A 25,755-nucleotide genomic window follows, 5' to 3' on the forward strand; every position below is an offset into this window, starting at 1 on the left:
GGTGTTCGTCGAACGAGCAGAGTATAGCAGGGTTGGCAGTATGCAGGTGGTGGAAAGAGGTGAAGCGCTGGTGACGTCAGGTTGAACGGCTTGACCGGTAGTCAAACCGTGAACAAACAGAAAAAATTTTCGAGTTGCCTCCGTCAGCAGCGGGTTCTACTCTCCATTCGAGTTTTTTTGTTCTTTGAATGGATTTTTTTTAAGGTTCGGGATGTTGAGAGAGCAAGTGCGGTGAAGGTGGTGTGGTGGTGCACATGGATTTGGTGGCCAGTGGCTTACGTCGAAAGGTCTCATGACGCACTGATTGGACTCGAACGAACTGCGCATGCATGTTCATTGGATCATGGAAATGATATGATGAGTACTTTCAAACGACGAACGGAGTTTGTATTCTGTAGATAGTACTAGTACTTGCGGCGCAGAAGTGTAAATGAAGGAGATCGCAGCGGGTGTATGTGCCATGACCACGGCATGACCACGGCCCTGCAGGCGCTCTTCGTTTCTTCCAAGGTCGTCTAGCCTGCTTTGGTTCGGGTCATCAATTAATTTCTTGAAATCGGTCAGTTGAAATAAGAAAATAAAGAGAGAAGAAAAAGAAAGCGGAGGTGATGCAGGTTTAGCTTGAATTCTGGATCCGGCTGGTGTCAGTGTGATGAAAGAGAATCCGGTCGACAAGCTTGCAAGTCGGCGAATGGTATATAAACTACTTCAAGTCCTAGTTACTTCTTCCTCTTCCTCTTCCCATCCAAACCATAAATCATCATAAGTCATCGTCCGCAAAGAAACCTTCAATCGCATCTCCAATCCAAAGAAACATATCTTAGCTTCTCCAAGCATCCATCTACGTTCAAAATGCCTTTCACCGCTTCCGACATCTGCAAGATCATGTGAGTTTGCTTGGCGACCGAAGAGGGAGCTATACCACAGCTCCATCTCATCAGAAGAAGATGGTAAAGATGTACTAACACGGCAACGACAGCCTCGCCATCATCCTCCCACCTCTCGGTGTCTTCCTTGAGAGAGGTTGTGTCGCTGACTTTTGGATCAACGTCCTCCTCACGATCCTCGGATACCTTCCTGGGTACGTTACTTCCTCTGCTATCTTATCATTGTATCCTACCTATCGAACTCGCGAACTAACATAAACAAACAGTATCATCCACGCCTTGTACATCATTCTGAAGTACTAGATGGAGCCGGGTCCGGTCGCACGAAATCGCAACATGACCTGATTCGTCGTCTTTCCTAAGCTTTTTTCCATTTTCCTTTTAAAATTCCCATCCTTTCCTTTCCATTTTATTCCGAATACCGCCGGATACCTCACGATCAGCTAGACGAGTTTTTTTCCTATCGGTTCCGGGCGGAAAAGAGAAACTTCTACGAAGTCTAAAAGCATGGCTGGTGCCAAGCGAGACTAAGGCGCTGTTGCTATCGTGCTTGACCGGCGTGCTGTGCATCAACATATGCGGGGAGCAGTTTGAAGAAGCTTGGGGAAAAGTGTGCCATGCATATCCGGAAGCAAGAACAGCCGGACGTACCGACAATACAATACATGTCTGTCTTCTTCAGATTTCTAATCCGCTGACACCGGGGTTTCTTTTTTTTTTTTTAATCCCAACAATACATTATTGTCTTTTTTTTGTCTTGTGAAGTTCTTCCCTTGCTTCGGCGTTCTCTTTTGTGTTTGCAAGCCCTTTCTCTGGATTCTTTGATTACCCACGTCGTTGTCGTCTATTCTTTCCTTTTCTCAAACGTTCATGTCGGCATCACGACCCCATTTATTACTTAATGAATCTAAAGAGGGAGAGGGAAAGAAATTCTCTTCATTTCCATTTCATACCAACATTGTGATCCTACAAAAACTCTCAAATCCTTGCACTATGAAAGAAAAAAAAACCACCCCGGATCTGATCGAATTTGTCGACGTCACGATAGTGTCGGCCGCTAGCTACCGAAAACGTTGGAAGTTGTTCTTCGGTTCGTTCGGTCGGTGAGGAAAATGACGTAACCTTGCGAAAACCACCCTTGTTTTCTGTCAAGTTAACCGGGCAAGAATTAGGTCACACTTTTCTCTCCCTTTCGCACGTCCGCCGAAAACACCCTCGATCGATCGAGTCTTCCGGTCAAACAAATGCGAATTGTTTGTCGAAAGCTGAACGAAACGAAACATCGAAAGGGAAGAATGAATTTTTTTTTTTTTTTTTTTGAATCCGTGCGGTATTCTGGATATCAAACGTCGAAATATACTTTTTGTCTCTGAAGCTTCAGCTTCCACTCCTCTTTACCGGTACCGAGCATAACGTTATTGAGACATAATAGATCTTTTTAAGAGAAGATTTCAATCGTATGATCCCGTTATAGCAAGATTATATAATATATTACCTATCCGATCTTTGGGACTTGAAGATTCGAACGAGGGTTTTTTGATTCAGTGTCCACCGCCTTTTTTATGATTATCGAGATGAAACCTTCATGTCTGTAGATAAGATTTTTTTTTTTTTTTTTTTTTGGCTGAATCCAGGCTGTCTTGATAACCTTTCCAGTCCGATCCGAAAAAAAAAAAAACACCTCTACGATGTCGTCTTCGCCAATTAATTTCATTTCTATGATCTAATTTTTCGCATTCTTTCCCAAAGTGAAATAGTCCGTTCCATTCAATCCGTCTATGGGTGAGTGGGCGAAAGAAAAGGATTGGCATTTAATTGTGAAGAGAGGTCAGGCCCCACCCAGGAAAATTGAAAAAAAAAAAAACACAACCACAATTTTTTTAAAATCCGGTTGTGCATCGCTCTCTTTCTCCCCACGTTGAAATACCTCACAACGGAATCCACAAATTTCAAAATTAGAAAAATTAGAAAAAAAAAAAAAAAAAGTTTTTTTATTTTATTTAGAAAGAACGAGTACCGAAAATAAGGGCTTGATCTTCCGGGAGGCATCGATACTGTATACCTAGGTAATTCATCCAAACCCACTCAGCGTTCCCCTCCGATTGCACAGGAACGGGAACGGGTACCCTCTTCATCACAATGCAGGAACTTGCGAATTGATAAAACTTGTTATATCGACAAATAGATCGCTCCCCTCTCCGTCCCCTGCCGAAAGAATGGCTTCGTTCGCCCAGCTCCCCGAAGAGCTACGCCGTCTACTGGAAACAGTAACCGCCCCATTTGCTTCCACGGCGACAAAATTCCTCGAAGCGATTCCGAACCCCGAGCAGCATTTCGCACGTGCCTGCGAGATCCTAATCACGCTTACGACGGTCAATGGACCCGGGGGTATCAGTGGAGGAGGAGGAAGTTCATCAGGCGGCGGTGGGGACTGGAGACCCATGGAGAGGAATATCGGGTTTCGGCTGAATGCTACGTTCATGCTGTATTGGCTGTATAAGGAACATGATATCCATGTGAATCCGTTCCGGAGCCACTTTTTGGAGACTTGTGAGGCCGAGAAGGGGAGGTATGTGACTGCTGGGGAGAAGGAGAGCGCCGTGGAGAGGTTGAAGAGGGCGAGGTGCAAGATGTTGTTGGCGATACTGGGCGGGGAGGGTAGTAAGGTACTTTTTACCACTCCTACCACCTTTTTCTCCTCCGGATTTGGAATATCATGATGAATGATATATGGTCTAGCCGTTGGAAAGGAAAAAAAGACCGATTGATATCGAATTGCGACGCTAACATAGACCCTTGCGATACAGCTATCCGACCTCTCAGCCAAAGATTTCTACACCAACTTCGAACACCTCCGAGTCGGCGAATCCGCCGACCTACGTACTTTCGCAGACGAAGACGAATTCCCTCCAATCTCCGCCTGGGCTCCTCGTCCGGAGCAACAACATCAGCAGAGACAACAAGGTGGAGCGAATGGATATCACGGAAACAGCAGACAAAGGGCCGCAGGGACCCCCTCACCAGCTCCCATACAAAGAGGACAACCGGTATTTGCCCAAAACTACCCTCCGAACCATCCCTCTTCTTCCTCTCCTCTCCCTTCTTCCTCAATTAGTAGTAGTGCCAACCGCAACCCCCCTACAGCAGCAGCATTTGCAGAGGAAACCACCGCCGTACCGAATGCTGTCTTAGCAGCAACAGCAGCAGCAGCGGAAGATGTGTCCGTAGTTGAAGACGCCCTCACGAACGCCCATATTCGATATTTGAACGCCAGTGAGAGAAGCATGCTCCGCGCGAACATTGAAACAGCAGCGAAAATATATAAAGCCGAGGATCCGGAGGCGTACCGCAGGATGTTGGATTTGAATTTCGACATCCTGCAGTCGCTAACGGTGGAGATGTTGAAGAATAACAACAATAACGACCAGCAACAACAGCAACAACAGCAGCAGCAGCGGGGGGTTGGTATTGGCAGCAAGGAGAGCAGCAGCAGGCAGTTACTACTAGACACCATCCTCCCAAGGTTAAACCTCGAACTCCGTTCCCTCGACCTGATAAACCACCTCGTCTACCGGCCCGCAAAAGACGAACCCCGCAAACCCCCCCAACCCACCTCCACCACCTCCCAAAACGACTACACGAAACACCCCCCGATCCTAACCCTCGAAGAACGAACCCGTCTCCTCCACGTCTTCACCTCAAACTGTATCCGACAGCTAGAATCCTCCCCCTACGGCGACACCATAGAAGGTATCCCCGTCACCACAGCTCGACGAACAAACCGAGGGCCCGATGTGGGGCGTAAAGTCAAGCTTTTGTGCATGTTTATTACCAATCTTCTAACAAGGGAGATTGTAAGTTCGCAGGAGATGTACTTTGAGATGCAGGATTTGTACATGGGGTTTACGAATTTTAAGGAGGCAAAGGAGTTGTGGACCAATGCTACCGGGGGAAGGGGGGTTGGGCAGGCTGGGGTGGGGATTTGGGGGGCGTAAAATCCTGGCTTTGCTTTTCAGGGTGGAGGATTTGGGTAGGACGAATTTGAGGGCTCGGAGGGTGTATTCTTCCGCCGGCTCCGCGCTGTATGAGATGTCTTTTCTTTGTGTGTGATGAAAAAAAAAAACTTGTATTATAGTATATACCAGCGGTGGTCTTTTGCTTCTGTACTTTTTACGAAACAGGTAAGGGGGTCTTGTTACGTCTACGGTCTACGTTTACGTCTACGAAAAAGCTGTCTAGCGGTTTGGGAAAGAAGAGGGGAGGGATTGTAGATAATGAAATGGGTGTCAGCTGACCGGTATTAGTTATTCTGGAATACGTAGGTTTGGAGATATTGCTCCCAAGCAAAGGGATGTTATACAATGCATATGCTAGCGTTTTATGCAGAGCGGAGTCTGCAAGTGCCCAACGTATGCGGTGTGATCGAGTTAGATGTCGCCATTGTCGACATGTGAATGCCAGCTGGCTAGTTGAGTCTACCATCTCTTTCTAAAAATCGAAGTGCAGCCCCTCTTCTTCGTACTCACAGACGTTCCCGTCAGGACCAAACTTGGGATTATGGACAACCAGCGCCATATCGATTGACCGGTTAACGGCAATTACTTACGCGGGTAGATGCTGTAAGCTAGGCTTCTACAGATCTATAAATAACCCGTCCATAAATTTTTATATCCGAGATATCGGTCTTTATCCCCTTACCGTTTCGAAAGCTCAATTATTGTTGGTGTGGTATCTTGCTCATTCTCAACTCGGTGCTCTCCGAACGTGCAGCCAGGGAAGGCCTATAGCGGGAGATCAGATGATGCAGTGATGGGTTCCATCGGTTTCATCAGGTACGGGACAATGCCTTTTGGCAGGCTTATGGGGCTACAGGCCCTTTGACGAGCCGGATAGGCGAACTACTGAAGGCCGGGGTTGAGAGAAAATTGAATCATCTAGTGCCGCTGTGAAAACCCTTTGAGGGGGTGCCGTTGGGTATATTTTGCAATACTAATACCGAGCCTGATCATTCGAGAGTACGAGGACACAGCACCACAATTCTAACAGGCTCTTCCTCCCCCCAATTGACACCAACGATTCGATATATTGAGAGTACTAGAAAAAAAAAGTTACACCGGTACACCGGTACGATGGAAAGTAACAGCGTAATTTCGGCGAGGAAGGGGGTTCTCATATCTATTGCGAGTACTCGAGTAAGTACTACTATTTGCCGGTATTCCGTATCTAATCGTTTCGATTTTTTTTTTCTATTGTCGTACTCTTCCAACCCAAATCCGAATTTGCTCCGTTCAGTCGCTGCTAACTAATATATTTCTAGAATTCGTCAATATATATAGCGTTCATTACATAGTATGAGCCGGTACTATATCACCATCTGCTAAGAATTAACTTTTAAGACCTCATTGCAAACCTGTTCACGAGCGTCAGCCGACCCAACAGACGGACAGCTACACCATCGTGCTTAGATCGGCAGAACTTCTCTACCGGACCCAAAGAAAGTAATTATCCCCGTGTGTTCCCCTAACATTGTTCCTTATCGTGTGTATTTCTTTGCCTTGTGCAGTTTTATGTTCATGACTACAATTATTCTCGTACGTATGGTATATAGATGCTGAACACCAAGTACAGGTACAAAACACCTGCGCCTAGATATACAACCTTCGGAGTTTAGGTCTATTCGACGGCAGAGGTTTTGTGTCTGTTATCTTAGAATCGGTGCCAAGTCAAGCCATCTCTGTTGGTTCCACCGACGTACTGCGAGGCTGGCAAAAAAAAGCTGCTTGACAAATCTAAGGCATATAAAATTCTGCACAGGAGGATATTTTTGGAGTCGGGAAACATCATATAACAGCGGCTTTATATCGGTATCTAGATTTTTTGAGCAACTATACGGAGACACCTTCGGATCAATAAATTTTGTTTTTGTGTTTCCTGATCACACCGTTGTCTGTAAATTCTTTGGTCGGACGCCGTGCCTGTACAATATACTTGAGGCTCTCATATCGGATGAAGTATTTACCTCGATCTGATCTCTACATACCTCCGACGGATCACAGATTGGATACTTGCTTCCGTTGCATTTTCGCAGCTTGCTGTTTCCCTTTTCATATCGATCAGATCGCTGGGCCGGATCTTATAAGGCTGTCAAGAGTGTGTTTTGAGCAAGCATCTTTTTTCATAACTCATTAGCCATATTCTAGCTCTGGTTCTTTATTCTTTCTAAATTATATAATTGTTTTCAATATCTAGAACCCGAAGATAGCCATCCCGAGGAATCTTCCAAATGGCGACTTCACACCCAGAAGCGACAGAAAGCCCTATGGATATCACCATCTGCGTTGATGATGGCCAGGTATCGCCTTTACCAATCGAAGTACAGGTTGATGCAGCAGGAGTATCCACAACAGAAGCCATAATCGCAGATCTTGCACAAAGGAATCTGGAGAAGATACGGCTATCGAAAGAACTCGAACGAAACGAACAACACACCTGCTGTTCACACCATACCGATGAACATAGCAACGAAGCCACTGATATCACCACTACTACAACAGTAATAACAGTGCCCGAGGACATATATAACCCTCTCGCTGTCTCTGTCAGCTTGGGAGAGAAGTCCAGCTACTACGATCAATGCGCTGGCATCGACGGATGCGTATTATTGTTGCGGATGAGAGGAGGGAATTGTAGAGAGCGTGGTGGTAGATCCTGGAGAGGGGTTTCCGGATGGAGGGAGGAAAGCGTGGTTGTGTGTGCTGGGAACTGGTTATGTCTTTTCAGCGCTTTTGGGTTGGTGGTAAGCGACTTTAGTTGAATGTTATCCTGCTCGGTTTGAAGATGCTGAGGCTTATTGACGATTCCTTGGTCTACAGAATGCGATTGCCTCCACCGGTGGTGGCGTTGGCGGCATCTTCTTCCCCTTGGTCGTGAGCCACCTCCTCCACCCCCTGGGTTTCGCGTGGACAACAAGATTATTCGGACTGGTATATCTAGCAACGCTAGGTATTGCGTGTATGCTGGTGAAATCAAAACTTACGCATGCGAAATCGTTAAAGGCGCGACGAATCGTTCTGTTCGACTTTGCGGCGTTTAAAGAACCCGCATGGAGTTTTTCGGTGCTGGGTGTTTTCTACAGTTGCTGGGGCATTGGGGGCCGATTAATTACCTTGCGAGCTTTGCGCTGGCGAATGGGTTTTCGGCTTCTATATGATTGCGTTTTTAAACGGGGGTAGTATTTTTGGGAGGGCGTTGCCTGGTATGTTTGATATATTAGTCTTTCTTAGTTGCTGGATAGTTTTAACGTCGGTGTTTAAAGGTATTCTAGGTGACAGGTTCGGAAGGATTACAATGTTTATTATATTCTCGAACATCTCTGGGATGTTCATACTGGCAATGTGGAGCCAATTACATTCTTTAATCCCTCTTCATCATTGAATACCACACGGCTTTTTGATTTCCTAAGGAATATTAATGTCAAGATCTTTCATTGCCCTTCCAATATATGGATCGTTAGTGGATCATATGGACGACTTCACGCCTCTGATATGGTTTTCTGGAACGATGATGTTGGCTGGCAGCTGCTTTTTGGTTGTGGCGAGGTACTATGCGAGTGGGAAGAAGTGGAGGGTTAGAGTGTAAGCTATTGTAGGTTTTATGGGCGTTTGCTTCGTATTTAAAGTGTGTAGTTTTTCGTTTCTTGTATGAGGATTATGGTAAATAGGTTGCGATATATGCCTGCTCAGAGTGTAGTTTGTTATGTAGCATATGAAATCGTGCTCTTTGATGATTAAACAAAGTTCATGAAAGCAATAATGGTAGTGTTATTGAAACATATAGTATTAGGGGAACCGTTCTTCGGCCAAGGGGCTTTGTACGTTTTCCGAATATAGACCGGCGCAGCATACGCATGGTATGCCATGTGAGTTGCCGACGTTGGATTTCGGATTCTGGCAAAGTCCCAAGATGTGCCAATGCCATGAAGTCATCGACTGTCGCCTCGCATGGCATTTACGATCCACACCAGCATTTTGCCCAAGGTACCCGCCACGAAGTATCTCCAAGTTCCTTCCTGCAAAGCCCCCAATTAAGGGTAGCTTCGATGTTTATCCTTCACCCCTTTCGTCTAAATATTCTAGAATATCTTTAACGTTATAGGCCAAGACCCCCAAACTGCAGCAGCCACCTTTCGAAGCACTTAGTTAAACATCTTTAGGTCTTTCGGCAAAAAAACATCGTCGGTCAGGGAAGTTTTTTCCTATTTCTGCTTAGAATGAAAGTCAAAGTCAACGAGTACAGGCAAATGTCACGCACATTTTTGCTTCTAGTGGGCCCAAGGGCGTGGAATTTGCTTGAGCTGACTGCATGATCTTTGGTCTGAATGTTCAGCAGCAGTGCATATGGCCACGAGATTTTTCACTTACCTATTTCAAAGCTCGGGCTAAAGGTGTGCCGAAAATTCAAGGAATGAGGGTGAATGTGAAGTTGGGTTCTTTTGATCTTGCACTTTGCTTGTGAATTTAATGTATTTTCGGTTCCCCTGATATTTAACCCATGCGAGATCATGATCATGACATCAGACATCAGCGCTGATCAGCTCATCGCGATATCGACGTGCATACTCGAGCCGCCTCAAACCACAAGCCGTTCGAATCCCTGGCTCTCATCATCTTTAAAACCCTGCCGTACTCTACGTATGTATAAACCACCAGTCCGCGGATTGGGTGGTAAAAATGCTGCTTTTCCGCTGTTAGCCACCACACCAATCGACCCGACCCAACCCAAGAAAAAAAGAAGGTTCTCGAACAAGCTCCTTTCGTGTTGCATTATGCACAAATGGGCGGCAAAAAACCTGATTGCGCCCACGTGGGAGATGGCTGGAATTGGAAAATAAATTTTAATTTAGGTATACCAGTACTGTTGGTCTGGGGTTGCCTTTGGGGTACTTACGAATTAGAAGGGAAAGAAAAGTCTCAGTCCACTCGTGCATGCAGATGGAAATGTGGATCCCTCTGGATTGAATGAAGTCTTTCCGACCTGCATATTCACAAGCGATGTGGGCTTGAGAACCATGTTATTTGGGGTATCCTAGGCAGATTTCGAATGTGCTACGTATTTCCTATTAATTAAAATAGAACGCGGGGCTGGAGAAACTAAGTATTAAGACTAGTATAGTATTCCAAGTTCGAATTCGCCTTTTGGCACAGAAACGGATTCGAAATTTAGTGAATGCAGGAATTGCGCACTGACATGTCATCTTGCTCTTTGACATGGAGATACTCTGTTCCTCCGATAAACTATTTCTCTCATGCGATGCATCGGTGTTGCATATCAACGGAGTTCTACAAGGTACTAGGTCCAGTTTATCGGGACACTTGTGGTATTTCTCGGCTGATATCACGGAAGTTTTGATTTGCAAGATCATGGGATCTATAGGCATTGGCATTAGGCGGCAGGCTTGATAAATAACAATACATGGTAGATAGAGGGAAAAAGAGAAGAAAGAAAAGAAGCGAGAAAAAAAAGGAGATTTTAGACAGTTTCCCGGAATAAAAAGATAGGTGAAAGTACACTCGTAAGCTCGTCAGAAGTGAATGCATACGGCCAAGAAATAGGATATGCACAATACAAGACTAAAAAAATGCAAGACGAAAACACGATGTTGAAGACCAATCACCAAGACGCCTGCATCCGCCAACGGAAAAGACCGCTTTTTTTTTAATCCGTTACGGTGGGCCATGAAATGGCCGAAAGCAAAAAAATAATACAATGCAAGGGAATGAAGAAAACAAGAGCTCCTTTAGGTATCTTAACGAATGCAAAAAGAGATTAACAAACTAAGGATCTCACACAAAAAAAGAAGTTCTGTTTTTATATTCTTTTTATTCATAGTGTCCAAGTATTGTCGAGATTAAGAGGTGCTCCAGGAATAGGTATTGCGCCGGACATTAAATCTGGGTAATAGCCAGATGTGCTGTCGGCATCAAAGATCGGTAGCGCTAGATCCTCGTCGCTGAAATTCGAGAAAGAGGACACACTTGCAGCTGTCGGGTGTAGAACCTCATATATCGATCGGGCGGAGTTGCTATCTCTTCGGTCCGCACCATCCGAGGACGATTCTAGGGTTGAGTTGAGATCAACCGGGGATTCGAAATTGCTACCTCCACCATAAATGTTGACTCCCTGGTTTTGGTCCATCAATGCCAACATCCTTTCCCATTCGGACCCACTAGTAGCGGCTTGGCGGCCGTTGGTCGGTGTGGTCTCCATGCTCCAGCTATAAACATCAGAGCCGGACTTATCGAGGTTCGGAGTGATTGGAGTTATCGGACAGGGTGGGGTCATGCTCTTGGTGTTATGAAGAGACTTCGGTGAGACCCCTTGTGGAGGAAGGCTCTGTCGGCTCCAATTGGAATGATAGGTGATGCTAGAAGGAGGCGACATGTTTCCAGGCGGCGACACATCGGTTTGGATCTGGCGGGGCTTTGGCTTGTCCTGGGGCTTCGAAGACATGGAATAGGCACGACGGAGTTGTTGAACATCATCCCGGATTGGGCCAGGCAGCGACAGTGAGGGGCTAGTCTCCAAGCTTGAAGACTTCCGACCAAGTTTGAACAAAGACGCTGCGATAACGTTGAGCGCTTTGGCCAAGGGGTATCGGTTCTTCTGTAGCGTATTCAAGATCTCGGATACAAGCTTCTGGGTATCCTTAGCAAGGATGCCATCATGTGCGTAGTCGGTAGCGCCATGAAGGATAGCGAATGTGCAAAGAAGAAGTGTCTGGTTCTTGTTCAAACAGAAAGAGAATCCGAGCTTTCGTTCTTCTAAGAGCTTGACAATTTGGAACATGCGGTTGCTGGACTCGACGACAGCATGAACAGATCCGGCTCCACTATTGGAATCAGAGCCAATAGTTGATCGATGGATTAAGATTCTAATGTAATAGTATGCGAAGACCTATGCGCTATGTTAGTACACCTTAAAGGACCGACCGGCTCTAGACCAAATATGAGACACCACTTACCAAAAGCGGCGACCGGCTGTGAACAATATTTGTTCCAGGCATGCCATTAACAAATTCTAGTCTGAGATGTTCTGGTAAGTTCATCTTCCAAGCATCCAAGTTCTCTTCTAGTTGTTGAAGCTGCTTGTACGACTGTTTGTTACTCGACTTCATCGAATAGATAGTGGAAAGGACCTTGGAAAGAATTCTCGATCCGCGGAACAAAGCCAATGCACTAGAGATCTTAGTGTGATCGCCAGGCATGGTGGGCAAGAAGCCAGACTCAGAAACATATTCATCGTCAATGTCGGCGGGGTACTCGGCGTTAACCTCATCGTCACTAATTAATGTAGGGAGGCCAAGCATGGATGCAGAGAATCTATAGTTATGCTTTAGGTTAGTGAAGGTTCAGAACACAAGAAGATACTTCGAAGAAACTCACGCATCAAGTAGATAAACGCACCAGAAGGCACGCTTCCTCATCTCGAGTTGTAAGGCGGTAACACCAAACTTCTTCTGGTCTTGGTTCAATCCGAGACGCAGGGCTGTACCAACAGCCAAGCTCTTATATTGGTTGAGTCTGCTATCATCTCCAATAGACATGCAATAGAGTTGTGCCAGCACAAGACATTGCAGACTTTCCAAGGAAGGTTCAAGCATGATAGCCTCGAGGGCATATTGCCATTGTCTTGTGAAGGATTCATGTTCGGCGGTGTTCCGAGTTTCGCTTTGGGAGGATGCAATAGAGAAGACGAGGAACAACTGGGCGATCTCATGATACTCTCGAGGGTATTCAGGTGATTCTTGCTCGCAGCTGATAAGATTCTCGTAGATGGAAAGGAACTTTGGTCTGTGTAGGACAGGGAATAGTGGGTGGTATTCCTGGAAGAAGGCAGTGACGAGTAGGTCCGAGATCATCCGTGGCGGCGGCTTAACAGCATGGGCCGCCGACCGGTTGGGGAAGATCTTAACGATACGTTCCTTACGAGTGAAGAAGGTGTTACCGGAGAACTCGATGTCGCATGGGCTAGTTTCCTTCATCCGAGACTTGAAGATGTCTTCAAGAAAGAAAGATAAAGAGTCAATACATATTACAAAAAGATACTAAGTAACTAAAGGAAGGTAAGAGGGGTAAGAAGCATACCAATGAAGGCACGACCACTCGATGCACCTGTATAGAACTCCCCAGACTTGCCATCGTGAACAAGGGAAGACGACTCGGGCATAGCAAAGATGTCATCCTCATTGCAACAGTCATCCGGCTCAGCGGCAGAAGGGCCTGAAGATTCGGAAACAGTTTTACTAGGTGTGGGTCGCTTCGGACTTGTCGACGACAGCGACGACGGAGAATATGGAGAGAAAGAATGTATCCTAGAAAGGACATCCAGTTGTTCTTCCTTGGAATCAAGAAGACTCTTTAGCTCTGTGACCTCAGCCTCGAGAGACCTTACACGTTCCTCAAGGGACTCTGTGTATCCACGGGGGAAAGCTCTCCGCGAAAGCTTGTCCGAAGTCTTGCATTGGAACCCGACGCTGGCACATTGCGAGCACTGAAAAGGATCACTCGACCGTTAGCCATGTTGGTTTTTTACTAAAAGGCCTGACAGAAAACCATTATTTTGTATTTGGAATAAAAGATCATCCAAAAGGACAAACGATAATTTCGGCAGAAGGGCAAGAGAATTGACATACACTTGGTCTTATTCCGTCACATCGGATCTATAAGTATAAAATGACCTGGATCAGCATGAAGTTCGTCTCCACAACGGTATATATGCGGCTTAGTGGATATCGGACGAAAGGAGAAAGTTTCAGCGTACCTTTTTGCTTCGACAACGATCACAGGCCTGGGCAACACGAACTTGGTTCGAGTTCCCAGTCTTGATTAGTTTCATGGGGATGATTCCGGGCATTTTGAATGGTCGGAATTAATGATAATGATGAAAGGATGAGAGGATGATAGGTAAAAGGCGATACCGGTATACCATAAACCTATGGCTAGTCCAGTCCTGGCAGTATCTGGTCTTGTTTTGGTATTTTCGCGGTACAGGAACGTACCAATGGTACGTACTCCGGTGGAGAAGCTTATTTGCCCAGCTAGTGGATCCGTTATCCCGAGACTAGTCCCTTTAGGATGACTGCACTTGAGATCCAAAAATGTTGAAGGGCTCGAGCTCGTTCCAAAGCACACCTCAGACCACTTTTCGTGTCTAGGCTTCGCACGAGTAATGCAGCTCTGCTGGTTGGTTCAATCGGCAAGTTCCTTCGGAAGCCCTGAGCATGCCCTCGAAATTCCTCTTTCTCAACAACCTGTTTAGCTCGTACGCGATCTGTAAATTGATCCTGTTCTGTTCCTGCTGAAAATGTGATAATAGAGATAATGAATTTACGGTATATTCTTTTGTTTGGAGATCGGCCGGTAAAGTTAGGAAGGGGTAAGCAAGCAAGTTTTTTTTATAGCCTCGGCCGGGTCGTGCAGAAAAGGGAAATCACATGGACGAAAAATATAAAACCGTTCGTAGTAGAATATTAAGTCCAGATCTAAGCATACAATCGCAGTCAAATGGATTCGATTGCGATGATCGCAAGGGATTAGAAGAAAGGTGACAAAAGATATTGAAATGGTAAGAATGCAGTAGAACCCTGGAGGAAGGGCCAAGTATTTAAGAAACTGGCGAGCGAACCCAGCCTGAGACCGACGCAGCACGTTAAAAAAAATAACATCAGGTTAGCCCGGTTCTGAGCACCGGATGACCACGTTCGAAATTCTGCTTGCCCTCCATCTTATTCGCCCCAAAGTCCGTACCATACCCCTCCCCCAAGTAAGTTTTACCCCAAGTCCCGCCTTTATCATTCTGGGGCTCGGTTCTCGACCCACTCTGGAGATATCTCTTTTAATAGGCCACCCGTCGAATGTGTATGGATGGCTGTATATTTTATTCTTTTTCCCCCAAGATACCGAACCATCCCCAGCTTTTCCTGCCCGGACTTGCTTTTTAGTGCAATGTGGAGCTTAGTCTAGCTAACTTGCGCAGCCTGTGGACTCGCTTTCTTATTTTATTCTGGTGTGCGCTTTCGTACCGGTACCTGTCGTCAACATCCTCAATTTTCGGGATCGTAGGTACTAGTACTGTCATTTCCCTCATATCGCTACTACCTGCGAACCGATGCCACATACGAAAACGTGGAATTTCGAGATCCACCCCTCCATTTCAAGCTACATCTAAGGGCGCTAGATATATTATTCCTTGCTATTGACAGGGTGTGGCTTGAGTTATTGCAACTGCAGAACAGTATTTCAGAATTTCGGGACGGCTCAGAGCTGCATAAGTAGGCCGATACTTATGCATTGGGTAACTTAAGAAGAAGTGCACCGAAGTCGATGGGAAATTCTACCCCAATATCGGACCAGTGGACGAAAATTTATTCACCGAGGTCCTTGCGACATCAGTAAGCAGTTTTCCTCCCGGCGTTCTGAAAAAACCCATGAGATCGTGTGTAAAAGCGAAATGAAATATTGGACCGCACGGAACCACTACCTCTCCGAATTTCGAATCCACACACACCTCTCGCCTGGTCTTCTTACTTGCTTGCATCTTCCCTGTACAGTCTCTGCTCCTCGAAAAAATAAAAGAAAAAAGTAGTCTCTTTAGCGACAGACATGCAGTTGAAATCGGTCCCTTTCTGCCTCAGACTCCTGGGATTGTTACAGCTGACGGCCCCTGTCCATCTCTGCGGCTTCGAAATAGCTGAACCGTGATTAGCAGGGTCTCCCCTGATATTTTCTGATATACTATGTAATGATCTCATCTTGGGGTGCAGGCGTTCGATGCCACCGAAAACTGTTGGACTCGTGTTTGAAAGGAAACGGCAATTTTATGCCAAATGCAGTCCATTAAGTCGCGCAACTGCTCGAATCCGGGCTCCGAAAAATTCATAAACTGTACCATGGAACTCTAAAGAATTCAAATATCCATCGCTATCGGTGCGATAGCAGAAAGTCGGATCTCCGGGCATTCAACACTGTCGTCAATTTGTCTTTGATAATACCAAGCCTGACAAAATCATTACTCTGTGTCCGATACGCGATACTTGCGGGACACTAGTGGCATTGTCTCTGTACCACCCGGTTAAACGTTGATCGTCATATGGCAATTTACCCGCCGTATGTCAAGCTGCGCAAGATTCCCATGGTATTTCGAAAAGGCCGACATGTGTAATATCTTTGTATAACCAGTCATATGGCCATGAGAATAGGCTATTTTAAGTCACCCAATATAAATTCGAAGATGCCCCTGGAAATCGTCCACTTGATGCCAGGAACCATATTGCAAATATATTATATACAAGAATAATGCCGATGAGGAGAGGGAAATACTTACGAGAGAATGAAAAATGCAAACTGTCGTGGTGGTTAAAAAAAAAAAAAAAAAAAAAAAAATGGTTGCCAGTTTTCCCCCCAGCCGCCGAAATCGCAGTTCGTTCCTGAGCTAGGTTAAATCCTCTTCCCCTTCGTGAAGATCTGTCTGCATATCACTAAGGTATTTTCGGACAACATCGGAACCAAGTAAATGTTCTTTCTAGATATCGTAGACGAGGTCAGCCTAGCCGCTAAGTGGCCGATCCGCTTTGGTATCTTTCGTCGGGGTCGTTTGCCACCACCCCCGCATTACCAGCGTCACGAACCTGGGGAATGGGGCAACAAAATATGGGGAAACCTGGATCCCCAAATGGACCAACGGATCATATCAGACTCACCCGACTTCCCAAAACGAGCAAGGTCTTTTCCAACAAGGCCTTCTCTAGGGTTCGCAGATTCTGAGAAACATGCCATATTTGGTCTCCTACTATCTTTTGGCTGTTATATTCGTTACACAGGGCTTCCGACTCGTTTAAATCTGCAAGCTGCTTGTGGACTCGCTCCTCGACCAATGTTAATGCCCGCAGCTGATAGATTGGCCACAATGGTTTCATTCTCAGTAGATCGACCAATGAGGAAAGGCTTAGCAACGGCTGGTCATCGAAGAATGCCTGTAAGTGCTGAGACCCGTCGTTTTGTTGCATTACCTGGATGTTAAACCCGTCTTCGTGATTGACACACATAAGCCTACCGATGCCACGATAATATTTAGTGGATTTGAATTAGGATTAACGGGGAACCACAATACGAGTTTTGCCCACCAGATATAGTCACTCGTCCATTCGACTGAGGTCCCCATATCGATCAAAAGTAACGTTGGCGCACTATCCAAGAGCCTCTGTTTCGCCCTTACAAAAACCATCGTCGAGCTGTCATCTCCGAGACTTTCGTGGTCTTTTAGATCTAGCGCCATCCAAGACGCTGTAGGCCTATCTAGATCCACGAATCCGTAGGAAAAGACCATTTCAGACGCACTCTTCTCTTCACCATAACTAGACTAATGATTAGTTCCCTCCAAAGTGGCAACTCCTACAGTCTATAGACAATAGCATGAAACTTACTTGATGGTTATTTCCTCTACCACCTGACTGCTTTGCCCCAGTGCGCATAAGCTATGTATTAATATGATATTTCCCTCATCATCAAGGTCATAGAATGAATTTGGGAACGACCGATGATTGCAAAAGTCGAGAAACGGTATCATTGATAACCCGAGATCCGGCAGTTGTAAAACTCTACTCCGTAACCAGGCGTCACAATCCAACCAGTCCAAGAAAGTCAGTCGTTTTTCATCCCACCATACTTTTCGACACCAGGCAATATTTTGCGTCGCCAGTTTGAAAGCATGGAATTCGGCGTCGAGAGCCGCAAGTTTAGCTGTGACTGCCACATATAACGAGGTTCCTTTCAGAAGCTCCCGTTCCTGCTCTGACCAGCATGTTGGTACTGAAACAGATGGCAAAAACTTAACGTACTCCGTCCAGGCGCACTTGACCCCGACAAACTTTGGCTCAGACAGAGATACCGCATTTGTAATTTTCATAATTAGGAAAATTATTATTGCGCCTGTAATGCTACAATGTATCAGAAACACAGTTTTATAGATATAAAGTAAACCAGTTTTGGCACGGGTCTCGAGGGAAATACCGCACACCTCTCGGAGTCATTGCCAGCGGACCGGCAGCTGCAAGGGCTTCTCGCAGATGCATATCGGATTTTGCATGCGCATCAACCATATCCTGGCACAAGATGAGATGCCTTGGCACTCTTAGAAGCGGTCTGGAAGAATCTAGCTTGGAAGGCTGCAGCTTGACTGCAAGGCCAGAATCAACCGGTTCACCTCCCACATATTCGACCCTGATACCGTTGAAGTTGATGTTATTGAACGACGCCCATGCAGGTAATGCATCTGACGATAGAAACTCTCGATACATCGCTCCAGAAGTCGTCCCTGCCTGCAAAGTGTTGTTTTGTAATATAAAAAGTTATGTGGTTCGGTGGCGCAATGCAAAGTTAAAAATTCCTTAAACCTGCCGAATATAGTTCCGTTTGTCGTCCTTTTTATCCCTGTCACCGCTCGGAAGGCCTCAACGACTTCGATATGAAATGTGCTTGTTAACTCCAAAATGTCAAAAAGAAATGCGTCGAATTCGAGGACTCAACAGATGAGAACTGAGGATCCTGTCTCGATCTTTTAAACCTCTTCCAAGGACCTGTCAACAAGCTTGCTTTCCCAATCTTTACCGTATCGAAAGGACGGCCCCACGGACTGATCCCCCTGGCTTGCCCCGCCAGACACAAAAATGATCAAAAGCACGCAACGGGCAAATCTTAGGGCGGACTGTATTAAATTCAGGTACGAGCAAGCCGTCAAATGCTTGTCTTTCAAACGTTACAGACGTATCCACATATTGAAAGTTCCCAGGAACCTTTGATAATCGACGGGATTTTAGCCACACCTCATCCGGAGTCGAAGACCAAAAGTCTGTCACGATAGCTAGTGATCATGACCCCGACCAAAAATATGCGACAGGGTTATCATCTGACAGCGATTCCACTCGCGCTCACATGAATGCCTGGTACAGATGCGATCGAATATTGCCAACCTTGTGTGTGATAAATAGCGAATGAAGACGGGTATTCCAACGGTTGTTGCTCTCAAAGTTGCAAGTCGTTAGGCATAAGTTTGACAGATTAGCTTCCTTTCGGTAAGTGGCCCGTATCTTGCATACGTAACCCCAGCCTGTCTCAGAAACATCGGAACTGCGTTGGAAAGAAACCGATAACTGTTCGGCCGTACTGCAAATCAAGCTTCGAGGCTCCTCGAGGCCATATCATCCATGCATCCTAAACTACACTCTAAGATATTCCTAATGTTTTTCTCTCTCTATTTCTCTCTATATTATCGGCTACTCTAGTAAATAGACACGGGGTTTACCCTTGTTTCATGGTGGCTGCCTCGTATTGATGTCGTTTTCGACATATATTTCCACCAACTCGTGCAGTCCTAAACCCTCAATGACGATTCCCTTTCGAACCTTCGCACAAAAATCTACAAGAAAAAAAAGTTTGGCGTTCGTATCACAAAATAACCTGCTTACGAGATCCACAATTTTCCAATTCAACGCTCGTATCCTAAGCGGCACGGTGTTTCAACCAAGATCAGCGAAGGCGCTAGAGTATTCCGTAGTTTATTTTGCTGGTCAAGTGGCTAAACCTACAAAGTGTAGGGTTCGGAAAAACTCATTTTTCAAACAACGACATACCAAGGATTTGCAACGGGGAGAATGCTGACAAGTCCGCATATTGATATTGAGATGGCCACTGTTTTTGGAAAGATAAACCTATGTTTTTTAATGCCAAAGGGAAAACTGGACGACCCGGATATCCTAAGTGTTTATCACAAATGCTCTTTAAAACGTTTCAGTTCTGGGTCGACGCCGCCAAAGGTGGTCCAGGCTGGGCATGGGTGCGTTTGAGGTCAGTCTACCTAACGAAAGCCCCGAGGGTTTTGACATCTTAACGGGCGAGTCATTCCGTGGTCCCAAAACGTCGCTCTAGAACCTAGAACATTTTCCAAATTTCAAACCTTCAAGTCGTAGCTATAGCGCAAAAGATATTTCTACCCGAGTACACTAGATCCCCAGTTTAATACCGTGGAGATTAATAGATTACAACAAAGTGCCAACGCATCCTGCGGGATCTGAGTTAACATACGTATGTATGTACTTACAATAGAATGCATATGGAAACCTAAGTATAAAGCCGTACTGCCTATTCGCATAGTGTCTCGCTTCAGAGCCGTCCCTTATTATATTGCATTAACATGCCCTAAGTTGCCTGGAAATCTTCTAGGTATGTCGGGACTTTCGGTTTGCAAATCCCTGCCCATCTTCTCTGGCCACCTATAGGCAGATTAAGGTCACGCTTAAGTAATCTTTCCGGCCGGTTGTGAGAGCCTGGGTATCGATATAAACCTCACCATATCTGTACTTATTATCTTAAAAACAAAATATCCCACTGCCAAGTTTGCAAGAATATCGACAAGGGGTGAATATGAGGCAAGAGTTTACATCAAGGTATTTCCTACCACCTCTTTGTTTAATATATCTTGCGATGCCGAGGTAATAGTACAGGATGTGAGGATATTTAATTCCGCGATTCCTTCGTAAAACCCTTGGAATAAATTGGCTAATGCGGGGAAGATCCACCTTGCAGCCCCGCTTGAGGAATAGTTAACGTGAATGTTCCACTTTCGTTTTCCGATGGAGAATATAAGTATCCGATGGGAGGGGAATGAAGCGGCAGTTGACTCTATATTGGCACGATATGACCGGTCAAGTCCGGCACCTGATACCAATTTCGCCGTCTTTTCTGTAGTATAACTCTACTATTACCTATGTAACTACTCATGTTAGTTGGCGCAAGGCAGACTCGAATGATATGATGTGGATTTATAAAGCGGATCGTATACTGTATTGGGAACAGTATCGACGTTGATAATCATACACAAGATCCATATGAAAAAATAAACTCGCGATTTCGATTGAAAGTACCAAAACATGATGCAGCCGTGCGCATACGAATAACTAACCCCATACCAACCCCGAAAAAAACAAAGCAAGTGTCTAAGGATATCAATAGAAGGAAACCCATGTATGCTCTGTTGAGATTTATCTGAAAGTAGAAAAAATAACGAGGCCAGCTTAAAATAGAAAGTAAAAGAGAAAGTTCCAAAAAAACAAATGCAAAACTGTGCGCGTATAATGCTCATGCCAGAGAAGAGATAATAAAAGGAAAAAGGAAATTTAAAAAAAAAGAGAAAAAAAAGCAAAAGTTCAAAGCGATAGCCGTTAAACACCAAAACGCATGCTTGATAGATCATCATACAAAAGGACCAAAGCAGCCAAGAGAGTAGCAAAAAACACCAACAGAACGCCCCAGACTAAATCATATATCGGTGTATATGTACGGTGATGCCTGGTCAGCTATAGGAATAGGCAAATAGGATACAAGAAAATGTTAAAATAGTAAAATTCAAACGAAGTCATTGATGCATCACGCCGTGGAGTAATATCAAAAAAGGCCGAGAAAAAGAAGAAGAAAAGAGCAAAAGCAGGGAAGAAAAGTGGGGTTCAATAGAAGCGCATCAGTGTGTGCTTGCTCTCCAGCACTGGCGGAGGAAATCCTCGAAGGTAATTGCCCGGATATCAGGGAACTTGGCGTTGAGATACCTCTTGTCAATATTGTATTCGTGACTGAGAATGCTGCGCATCGTTTGGAGTACGCGTTGATCTCCCCAGTTTGCTGTCCTGAGGATTTGAAATTCGATGTCTTCTTCCGTGATGATATTAACTTTGAATTCACACGCTATTTTTGAAAAGAGGTGGTTGGTGATATGTTTTGATAAAATTTTTATGCGTCATGCATGGGAGGGGGTGACCTGGGGCCAAAGGTGCAACTTACCTCGAACATATTGAGCAATATCTAAAAGCTCGCTCAACCGCAACCGATCTCCGAACATTTTCATTTCAGGTGGCCAGGTTCGAAGAAATAAAGCAGCAGCAACGAAACGTGCAACATCAACGGCGGATGTCAAGCAAACCACGGTACTGAGGCTCCGAGCACTATCAATAGGAAGGAAAGCCTTTTTACGCTCTAGGTCGAGTAGGAAGGCTCCGTCGTTCCAGGAATAACTATAGCTGCCAGAAGCTCTCCAGCCTCCAGGAGCAAAAGTTTCCATAAAAAGACCGCAAGAGAAAACTGTGGACTAAATTTGATGTTAGGTATACCGGTTACTGGTAGGGTGTTCTAGAAAATACAACAAAGACTTACTTCGAGCTGTGCGCTGACTTCATTCAAACGAACCAGGACGGTCATTTTATCGCCGAGACCATACAAGGGTCGTTGTTCCGGCGATGTCTCAAACTCTGCTGGGACGAACCGTCGAACCCCAGCCATGAGGCATGCGTCGATGAGATTAAGCTGGACTTCTGCATCCGGAATAACTGAGATCACAGTATCCACTTGCTGCCTCTTGAGAACACGATACAGAGAATCAACAGAGCTATAGTCCACTGGCTTTACCTTGATACCATTTGCGGTAAGATCTGGCTGAGGCTACAGTTCCAAAGACAGCAAGTTAGCCGTTTTGCCGCACCGAAGCCACGTCATCGCACAAGAGTTATCATATGCGATGTGGCGGGCCTGAAAATGCAAGCCCTAAGCGAGAGGGTGGGTAGGTGTTACTCACATTTCTCGACAGGATCACCAGTTCCCATTCTCCTGTTTCAAGGATTGCCCGAGCAAGATAGCTACCTAATCCTCTACTCCCGCATATTGCCACCTTTCTTCGATATTCCTCCATGATTATAGAATGGAACCCCGCTTTGCGCCTAAAGTGGAAGCGGAAAGAGAAGATATCTGCAGATCCGGGGATACCCTTGGCCTGCTAGTCTTTTATCTAGCCGCGTCTAACACAAGCGCAGAGAGGTAACAAAAAAGGAATATGACTCTGTGCCTTTACGAAAAGGAAAAGATAAAGGGGGATTATTCCGTCGCTGTTTTGGTAAACGGATTTTCTATATCCTTTAGATCAGAGGACTATTCTTTTGTTCTTTCTCTCTGAAACTGGCTGAGATTTTTTTTTAAGAAATGAAACTGATATCCAACTATACTCTGAAGAAGACTCGAGTACGTCTCAAATACAGCTCCGGACCTCTGATATCGATTTTATAAGCCCTGCGCTTGCGCCTTTTTTTCTGATTACGACAAGTGCCCACAGGCGCGAACGCGAATACAAAGAAAAGCAGAAGCTAGACGATGCCCAACAGGACAAAAGAGTATAGTAAGGTAAAGGAAGAAAAAAGTAGCTCGTGATAGCGAGAAAAAGGCGGCGATAAGAGTAGGATCTAATAGAAACGATTTAGGATTCAGTAGCTGTTCGAGCACGGGCAACACAATATCCGTTGGAGTATGGTGGAACGTGGGAAGAAGGCTGTGCGAAGGATTGGTTATAAACGCAGAAGCCTTACCGTTCCGTTCAAGACAGGTCGCTTAACCTCGACGAATAGACGACGACAGCAAGGGATATATAGCAATTGCTATCTCAGTCCTGTAATAAAATATTGCTTGATTAAATAAGCAGCACTGCCTAGTGCGGGACAATGGGTAACGCTTGAAGATGTCCTAAAGACAACGGGGGGGTTTTATAGAAGTATAGCGAAATTGCAGAGGGGTTCCGTATGGGCTGCGCAAAAGTGTGATTGCGTGGCTTTGTCTTCAACAAGCCGGTCTGCGATATGGCAATAGCCAGGAGGAAATGGCCAACGAGAAGGCAAAACTAAGGACGAAAAGGGTGGCCCGACACACCGAAGGCGGGAGCGGGTAGTAGCGAGGTGATAATAGTGGTGAACAGTGAGACAAATAGCAAGGCTAGAATATGGGAACGAAACTGTCGAACTCAGGCTGACGACCAGGCAATTTATTTAATCCATTCGAGGGTAGTCATATACTCGACCCGCTCATGACAATGAAAGATTGTAGAAAGAATGGCTGAAGCTTAGAGAGGACTTGCTACATAGCAGAACGAAAACAACAAATGTTAGTCATTTCTAGCAATGGAATAATCGTATGGAAGATCTAACATAGCTAGATCCTAGAAGGGGTCGAAGAGTATGACTGACCTGGGTTGAAAATGGCCAGGCCTGCACGCTCCTATCTTACTGGTTGAAAATCCGCTCGTATTAGAAACCGTCAAAAGACCTTAGGCGACCATGGGCACGGGTTCAGGCTGTTCGAGAAAGGTACCAATCGGCGGGCATTTTGACTATTTTGCGATCAAGGCCTTCTTCACTGCCTACTGTCTAGCCGACAGGATCCAGCAAGATCATTTGACCAGATTCCAGAACGTTGAAATGAGAAAAGTCAATGGTGTATTGGTATCCTGAGGACAGGATGGCAAACCCTCATGTTTGCGCGGATGTTTGCGTATCGCAGACGAAAATGGTGTCCATATGGTGACGAAACGGATGCCTGTTGCGCCAGCAGGTGTCCCCGACGGCCCAGCTTTTCGAGAGAGTGATGACGTGAGTCATAGGATCTCGCGGAGGTTCGCAAATTCCCAAGAGAAAAGGGCGCCAGCAAGAGAAAGACGTTTCGATCGCAGAGCCGTCTGTACAAGCCTCCTCCTTAATCTCCAGTCGATAAAAATATTACTGGTTCCTAATATCAAAACAACAACCTCCAAAAATATGATCGATGCTTAGCGCGGGGATGGTTATCCAAAGGACCGGGCCTGAGTTAGCGGGGTCGTCGGTGTCGTGTGTGTGCAGTAAACATGAGGACGCTAAAAAAGGAGGCGTGGTTGGGATCCCAGCCTTCTGATTGGTCCTGTTTCCTGCATACCCTTGCCCAATCCGCGATGTGTTGTCGTGTTGACTCATTCTTCAACGTTCCTTCCAACGCAAATATTCCCGAGCTTCTGTTTCCATCTGGTCTTGTATCAAGCCTCCCCAATTTCCGGTACACGATGAGAGGCAGTTTCTGCAGAAATATTCCACAAGGCTGGTAAACATTCTCCACACGAAATCACGTTCTTTCGTGCCGAACGGAATATGACGCGACGCGCGCCATCTAATTTTCCTCCATTCCCGGCATGGTAGTGAGCTCCCAAAATCTGCCGACCCCCTGCATTTTACCCCCCCGCTTCCAAAGAAGGAAATCTGATCTGTTTTGGATCTTTCCGGCCGCGTTTTCTTCAACCAAAACACACACTTCGCAGCTGCCCCTCACCTCCACGTCGATAGACACATAGATACGTACTTTACACTGCTATTGTTCTAGATTCTATTTCCTTTCAACACCAAACCCGAGGCGGCGCCAAAGATGCATTACTCATTGATATTGGGCTTCTCTCTCATGAGTCTTCTCGAAGCGAGCCATTGGCCTTGTGTTAAGAAAGGGTACAGGCTGTTTGTTGTATTTTTGGAGCTCAATGTGTTGGGCCGAGGTTAAGGTCGGTGTGTAACACTCCGAAAAGGAAACACTCCCCTCGTCAACATTGACTTTCCCCGTCACCTTTTCTCAAGCTAAACTCATTGACATAGCCTCGAAGTCCATCCTTTACATAATTTATCCGGAGACTAATAATTCGCCGTAGATTACTGATCCTGCATGCAATAGCGACATGCATTGTTCAAGATAGCGCTGCGGGAATCTCCGGCCTCCGCCAGGCCTCCACGCTATATTTCTTACGCAATGTTTTATCATGATCACAGCCGACGGGGCCATTGGGAGTCAATGGGTCATTTGTTCAAGTTAAGATGCATGATTGCATCGACGATTCAAATCACGTGCTGCCTACGTCACATAAATCTCGGTATTCTAAGATATTCCCGGAAACGGCAGAATTAAGCTTAGTAAATAACTTTGACTCGAGTGCTAGAAGA

The 25,755-nt window shown here is 45.6% G+C and overlaps 5 protein-coding genes across 5 annotated transcripts; 2 read left to right on the forward strand and 3 right to left on the reverse strand.

The window, feature by feature from the left end:
* Positions 1-3,103: 3,103 nt before the first annotated feature.
* On the forward strand, positions 3,104-4,882 carry DFL_005685 (uncharacterized protein; the record flags this gene model as incomplete). Its single annotated transcript, XM_067634980.1, has 4 exons — positions 3,104-3,553; positions 3,695-3,767; positions 3,842-3,934; positions 4,032-4,882. 4 exons carry the CDS (start codon positions 3,104-3,106, stop codon positions 4,880-4,882), a joined length of 1,467 nt encoding a protein of 488 aa, XP_067489457.1.
* A 2,288-nt stretch (positions 4,883-7,170) lies between these two features.
* Positions 7,171-8,211, forward strand: DFL_005686 (uncharacterized protein; the record flags this gene model as incomplete). The annotated part of the gene is made up of 4 exons (XM_067634981.1): positions 7,171-7,683; positions 7,760-7,898; positions 8,120-8,142; positions 8,203-8,211. The coding sequence occupies 4 exons, from the start codon at positions 7,171-7,173 to the stop codon at positions 8,209-8,211; spliced, it is 684 nt and encodes a 227-aa protein (XP_067489458.1).
* Positions 8,212-10,769: 2,558 nt separating this feature from the next.
* Positions 10,770-13,799, reverse strand: DFL_005687 (uncharacterized protein; the record flags this gene model as incomplete). Its single annotated transcript, XM_067634982.1, has 6 exons — positions 10,770-11,840; positions 11,908-12,265; positions 12,329-12,944; positions 13,031-13,436; positions 13,579-13,605; positions 13,707-13,799. The coding sequence occupies 6 exons, from the start codon at positions 13,797-13,799 to the stop codon at positions 10,770-10,772; spliced, it is 2,571 nt and encodes an 856-aa protein (XP_067489459.1).
* A 2,577-nt stretch (positions 13,800-16,376) lies between these two features.
* Positions 16,377-18,240, reverse strand: DFL_005688 (uncharacterized protein; the record flags this gene model as incomplete). The annotated part of the gene is made up of 5 exons (XM_067634983.1): positions 16,377-16,466; positions 16,645-16,993; positions 17,068-17,298; positions 17,368-17,872; positions 17,961-18,240. 5 exons carry the CDS (start codon positions 18,238-18,240, stop codon positions 16,377-16,379), a joined length of 1,455 nt encoding a protein of 484 aa, XP_067489460.1.
* A 3,215-nt stretch (positions 18,241-21,455) lies between these two features.
* On the reverse strand, positions 21,456-22,673 carry DFL_005689 (uncharacterized protein; the record flags this gene model as incomplete). Its single annotated transcript, XM_067634984.1, has 4 exons — positions 21,456-21,676; positions 21,773-22,076; positions 22,142-22,426; positions 22,560-22,673. The coding sequence occupies 4 exons, from the start codon at positions 22,671-22,673 to the stop codon at positions 21,456-21,458; spliced, it is 924 nt and encodes a 307-aa protein (XP_067489461.1).
* Positions 22,674-25,755: the final 3,082 nt, after the last annotated feature.

This window comes from Arthrobotrys flagrans, assembly GCF_004000055.1.
Source record: "Arthrobotrys flagrans strain CBS H-5679 chromosome Unknown unitig_9, whole genome shotgun sequence".
Taxonomy (NCBI): Eukaryota; Fungi; Ascomycota; class Orbiliomycetes; order Orbiliales; family Orbiliaceae; genus Arthrobotrys; species Arthrobotrys flagrans.